At 38.0% G+C, this 6,512-nt stretch overlaps 1 protein-coding gene across 1 annotated transcript in view; it reads right to left on the bottom strand.

Annotated features, from left to right (window-relative positions):
- Positions 1-624: 624 nt before the first annotated feature.
- The window catches only part of LOC102369842 (sodium channel protein type 1 subunit alpha), a gene marked incomplete at its 5' end in the record, with an annotated part of 86,956 nt that continues 81,068 nt past the window's right edge, over positions 625-6,512 (bottom strand). Inside the window, 5 exons of the mRNA XM_006029487.1 lie at positions 625-1,802; positions 2,241-2,511; positions 4,911-5,015; positions 5,557-5,694; positions 6,014-6,067. Of these exons, the coding sequence (XP_006029549.1) occupies positions 625-1,802; positions 2,241-2,511; positions 4,911-5,015; positions 5,557-5,694; positions 6,014-6,067 (1,746 nt within the window). The remainder of the gene's footprint in view (positions 1,803-2,240; positions 2,512-4,910; positions 5,016-5,556; positions 5,695-6,013; positions 6,068-6,512) is intronic.

Genomic DNA, 6,512 nt, shown 5'->3' with positions numbered 1-6,512 from the left:
TAAAAATCTTATTCTTTGTGACTTAATGTTTTTTCATGCATGATCTATAAGTGCAGCATGCCTTCATGCAAATCATTTCTGTGTGTATATTAGAGTCATATACTAGAACACCTGGTCCTCATACCTGTAAAGTAGTAGTTAACCCCCTACCCCAACACAAACCCCATTTACAAAAATAGTCACATATAATAAACAACATATGAATAAAAAAAAGATGAATCCACCAACATAGATTTTGTAAAAATATGACAAATGTGGCAGTTGAAATGCAAACAGTGGATACAGTTACTGTACTAAGTGTTTTATGTTAAACACAGAATTTATTGGTTTACACCCCTTTTAACTGGTCCCTACAGTCTGAGTAGCCATTTTTTCTCTCCTTTTCAGCAGTGTCAGCTGGTAGTAACAGTAACCACCTGTCAAAGTTGTTTCCCTATACTACAGTCACAGTTTACTGACGAGGGGCCACTGTCTTGTTATAGGCACTGACCTTAAATATACAGTTTATTCGTAAAAACTGTCTGTTTGGCATAGACCTCCTACGGGAGTCCTGTTGACACAAATCTACCACACCTTCACAGGTTGTAAACAGTTTTTCAGACAAACAGATTTTTTGATTGCATTTTACTTTTCCTTCTCCTGGACGTCTTTGTCTTCATGTTCATATTTTTCTTTGACTGGCCTTGTCACACGATCGTAAGAAGGTGGACAAATAGCTGTTGAGGTGGTCATGTCTGTTTTCTCTGTAAATGAGTTTTCATTCAACTTGTCAATGAGAATTTCATCTTTAATACACAGACCAGCCCCTCCTTCATTTTTATTTTTGTTATATATAAATGAAGCCTGTTTTACTGTTTGTTTTAAAAGGTGACGTCTGAAAGCACGCTGAATAATGGAAGCAGATACTTCTTCCTGTTTACGTTTTAATGTGGTTGTAATTGGTTCATAGGAGGCTTTGGAAGGATTGGCTGCCATAAACCGATCTTCCATTTGTATTCGAAGTGCATCCATCTCTCCACTTTCACCCAAAACACGCTTTGTAAAAGCAAACAAGATGTCCAGGCAATGAATTCTGTCACCACTTACCATGGGCATATCCATTGCAATAAGCTGGACTTTGTTGGGCTTTGGTAAATGAAGAGGAGGCTCAAGTGCAGCTGCAAACTCAGATAGCTTCTCAAATTCCATGAACTGAGTTGCATCTGGATCAAACTTTTCCCAAACCTCATAGAACATCTCAAAGTCATCCTCACTTAAAGGTTCAGCACTTTCTTCAGTTGCAACACCAAAGTTCTCCAAAATTACAGCAATATACATGTTTACTACAACTAGAAATGATATGATAATGTAACTGACAAAAAAGAAAATCCCAACTGAAGGGTTACCACAGTCTCCTTTAACGGAGCTTCCAGGGTGAACTCTATATGGGTCACAGTCTGGTTCCCCACTGTTAAGAATTGGTGCTAACAAGCCATCCCAACCAGCAGATGTGGTAATTTGAAATAGGCAGATCATGCTGTTGCCAAAAGTTTCAAAGTTGAACATGTCATCAATCCCAGCTTCCCTCTTAACATAGGCAAAGTTGGACATTCCAAATATGGCATAGATAAACATGACCAGGAAGAGCAGGAGGCCAATGTTAAACAAAGCAGGAAGAGACATCATCAAAGCAAAGAGCAGAGTGCGGATCCCTTTAGCCCCTTTAATGAGTCGCAGGATTCGACCAATTCTGGCGAGTCGGATGACTCTGAACAAGGTGGGGGACACAAAATATTTTTCAATCAACTCAGATAGAAACATACCTGTAAAACAAACAAACAGATTAAAAAACACCTTTGTAAGGGGATAATATTTAACAACAATTTAAATTAGGACAGACCTAATATAGCCTTAGATTTTGAATGGTGAGGGGAGTAAGGTTTTCTTAAAGGGACCTGAGAAAAGGCATAACATAGGTCCTATTTTCATTTTAGCTCTTTTTGCAGTACATTTTTATCAGACAAGTAGATATTAACACACACCAGCATTAAGAGAGGGTTATTTTTGCCTCTGATACAATAACTCATTATTAAAAATACTTTATTTTGTGCTCATTTACTGTAAATTTTGGAAGTGGAAGTAAAGTAAATGTCTGATCTTCTAAATTATTATTGTTAAATAATAAAAATGACTACCAGTTTTAAAACCAGCATTTGTTCTTCCATTCATTATGTTGCTTTTTGAATATAAGTGTTTCTTACCAACTATGGAGAGAATGACAACTACAAAATCAAAAATATTCCATCCTATGGTGAAGTAGTAATAGCGGAGTGAGATCATTTTCAGGACACATTCTCCAGTAAAAAGTACAATAAACACTAGGTTAATCCTCTGTAAAATATTTTCCATCTCTTTACTCTGATCATCTGTTTCTACCATCATGGTGACCATATTAAGGCAGATAAGAATCATGATGGTGATATCAAATACTTGTTGAGTCACAAAATCAAAGACCATGCCTTGGAACTTGTTCTGGGAATAGAAAAAAAGACAAAAAGAGAGAACCATGTAATCCACACCTTGACTTTTTTCTTCTTTTTTATATTATATTGGAAGAAGGTTAATTTATTTATAAAGGTAATCTCTTTATAAGTCATCATATGACATTTCAATAAAAAGTTCAGCCTTATCAAATAATAATACAAATATGACAACTTAAGTCAGTCCCAATAAATGCATGCATTGTGATTCTTGTCCATCTCAGAGATGTCCAAGGCAGGACATTGACTAGAATCCAGCTCTAGTGAGTCTCACTTCACTACCTTAGGCCTTAAACACAAGTTCATGCATAGCACTGCAAGTGCCTAAGCACTGGCAGCACTATAAAAATTGGAGTGCTACAGGGGTATACACACATTCAGAGCCCCTGCAAGGAGTACTACAAAGTCACATGAAGGCATGCTATCCAGCCAGAGAGTGTTAGTGGACTGGTCTTTTGTTTTTCCAACCCCTAGGGTGCCCATCGCTAAGCTCAGTCACTAAGGGTACCTGCAGACATGCTTGTTAGTGTTATAACTGGAACGTGTCAGAGCAGAGTCAATCAACTCTGCTCCACATTTTAATTAGAATAAGCATCACCTCACCATCATGTTGTTTCAAAATGGCCATGGAGTGCTTTAACTAAAGCTTGTGTAGTGGCAGGACTCTGGACCATTTATTTAACTGTGGCATATATCTTGATTGTCCTCCAAGTTCTAGACATCTTTTATTCTTTTTTGCTGAACTTTCCAGGAAAAAAATTAGCCAGCAACAATGAGAAATTCTGACCTAAATGACAGCTGGCTGTTACAAGCAACTGCAGTCTGGACACTATGATGGGAAGTGCTAGGTAAATTTAAATAGATGGTGTCATAACCAAATGAGTTGAGTGCCTATGTCACAGTGGAAGGTTTCATTGATTTGATGTCCATAACGCTGTGGCGTTTCCCACCACAGTGGAATTTTCCGCTGCGGTAGAAAACCCCGGTGCAGTGAAAAGTTCCCACCAACTTTGTGCGGGCACGCACACCACCATTGGCCAGTTCTAAATTATTCATATTTGGCGACTAGTGATTGGCTTGTTAGTCATATAAAAGTTAAAGCAGTTTCCGCCCAAGTCGGAGAACTCCGTGCACACCTCGGAGTGAACTTGGTGGACTGATCACCCACCAACGACTCCCCGTCCTCGACTGTCCCAACATACCCCCGACCCCGGTACCGCTGTAAGCCGGTTACAGAAATTTCTTCTTGTCTCATCTCGTTTCTCTCGCATCTTTGAGAGTGTCTTTTCTGCGTTTGTAACTGCAACTAAGCTAGTCAACTCTTCCTACGCCGTATACACCGACGGCGTAGGTAAACAATCTCTTTGTTCAACCAATACGCTTCAGTGCCTAATTCCGCTCCATCGGTAAAAGTACCCGCCTGCCGTTTTGGGCTACTGGCCACAGCCCGGCCTACCACTCGACCGCCACAGATGGGTTTCTGTCAGTTCTATGAAACAGTTCTACCTGTAATATGCCATAATACAATATTAGGTTTTCAAAACGCCTTAAAGAATTTGGGCATCCAATCTCCATTGAATTTTAGAGAGACTTGGGCATATATGGTCATCAGGCATCTTTGAAAATTTCTGCCAAAATATGTACGTGCCCTTTATTAATAAACAAACAGATTTTTCCTACAGTGGAAACAGTTCCTTTCATTCCATGCTAATTTTCCATGTTGCTTACTGATATACTGCTTAAAGACAACTTGTACATTAGTTTTTTTATAGATGAAATATGCCTAAAAATGTGCAAGTTTTTCACTTCTGGTTGCTTTGTTATGGACGCATAATGTTCAAAGAATGCTCTAAGAGCAGTCCTCTCACCCTTCACACCCCTGTTCTCATGCACAAGGCAGTGGGCAGGAGCCCACTGCCCCTGTTCTGCACAAGGCAGTGGGCAGGAGCATGGCCAACCAATGTGTGTCATGGAGTACAAGATGTTCTGGGAACTGTAGTTCCCTAAAGTGTCAGTGAAAGTCAGTGCTGCCAATGGGGAAATTACTCCCCATTTTTTTGCCACCAAAGCTCATGTTGACAGGGCAAAAAATGCAGTTTTCAGCAGTGAAATATGGAGGTGAGTTCTTCCCCTGCCCCCTCCCTACCCCCCAGCAGCAAACTCCACTGCTGCTCTACAAAACTACAATTCCCAGAATTCCACTACATGCATTACCTGTGTGTCAGGTACTTCCTGAAGACCTCTGTGCAGGTAGAGTGAGAGGTGGTAGGATGAAGCATTACCTCCCTGTCCTTCTGGCACCCCACCCGTAGGCACTGCCTAGGACATGTGCCCTGTTCTCCCACCCCATGTTATGCTAGTGCTTGGACAGATCAACATATACATTTTTACCCCTGGTCGTGGTATAGGTTTTTGTGGTTTTTTGGATCCCAGTTTTTTCATTGCATTGTAGTATTTCTTCTGTTCTTCTGTCATAAAGATGTCTTGACCTCCAAAGTAAAGGAATGAAATCAAAACTGATTATAACCATTTTAAAGGCATAGTCTTTCAAAACTTTATTCACATTTGTAAGAGGAACATGACTAAAAGGAAACATATGCTTGCTTTTATATTTTATTATGGAAACAGATTTTAAATGCATTCTTGCCAGGAGATCAAAGGAGACAAATGGCCATGAGCTGAATATCAAAGAATGGGTCTAATTAACCGTTAAGATAATTAGATTTTAGTTTAGGAATTCAGAATATCTTAGACAAGATACAAATATCGTGTTAATCAGGTTATCAAATTCTGTGTTTTTTTATGGTCATAGCATCTTCCACAAGAAGTTTAGCCATCTTTGAGATGGAAAGGGTTCAACCAGTAACTGGTAGACAATTTGTAATATTTCTATCTGAGCCAGTCCTCACCCTTCTATACAAGGTGGACCTTATTTTTGGTAATCATTTAATGCATTCTATGTAGTGCATGCCACATTCTCATATATTACAACTGTAAAAAAGTAATATTACTTTTATAACAGAGATGAAATACTTATCTTCTTTTTTTGCTGGTTGAAGTTATCAATGATGACACCAATGAACAGATTCAGGGTGAAAAATGACCCAAAAATGATAAAAATGACAAAATAAAGATACATGTATAGGTTGTCTTCATACTTAGGTTGGTCCAATACCTACAAATAAATACAATGCAAAATATCAGTACTATCATTTCATGTCAACACTAACTGACAAGCAGCAACTCAGGACAAAAGGCTCTAATACATTTGCCTTGAGATAGTACCACAATGTTTTCTGTTTAAATTAATGTACTTTTATTCTGCTTTAGCTTAATGAAAGTTTTACTATCATTTTACAATAATTTGTTTTAGCAGAATTTTTAGTCATATGGATGCATTCATTTTTTATTTCATTCATTTTATATATACCTATTTTAGCATAGACTTCAGAGTTTGTACATAAAAAAGACTTTAGTATATGTATAATACTTACGTTTCTTGAATCGACAGCTGCATACATAATGTCCATCCATCCTTTAAATGTAGCCTGTAAGGAGGACACATTAGCTTAACATCTGTGTAAAATACAGATTCAGGAATACAGCTAGAAGCCAACTTTTAATTGAATTATTTTCAGCAAGTGAATATGGTACCAGGAATCTTTGTACAACTTAAATAGCAAGTTTTATATTTCAAATTACTCAATTAAGTCACTGTTTACCTTATTATTTGTCTATCTTTGAGCAGTGACATTTAAAGCAAGGAATATAACCAGCTAATATATAATTCCTAATCATCTATTACAAATGATAGCATATAATATCCATGTAATGGAATAAATACTCAACAAATTGAGATGTAAATGCTACATATAACTGAGAAATACTGAGAAACAGCCATCTTAAGTCGATTGCCACCAATGAAGACTGGTGAGTAATCCTGCCTGTCCTATCAGTAAGAAAGGTGGCGACCAAACAGAATAAAGGATTGTT

This window comes from Alligator sinensis, unplaced genomic scaffold, assembly GCF_000455745.1.
Source record: "Alligator sinensis unplaced genomic scaffold, ASM45574v1 scaffold738_1, whole genome shotgun sequence".
NCBI classification, from domain to species: domain Eukaryota; kingdom Metazoa; phylum Chordata; order Crocodylia; family Alligatoridae; genus Alligator; species Alligator sinensis.
The sequence above is the reverse complement of the archived record's forward strand: the minus strand, read 5'-3'. Positions and strand labels throughout refer to the sequence as shown.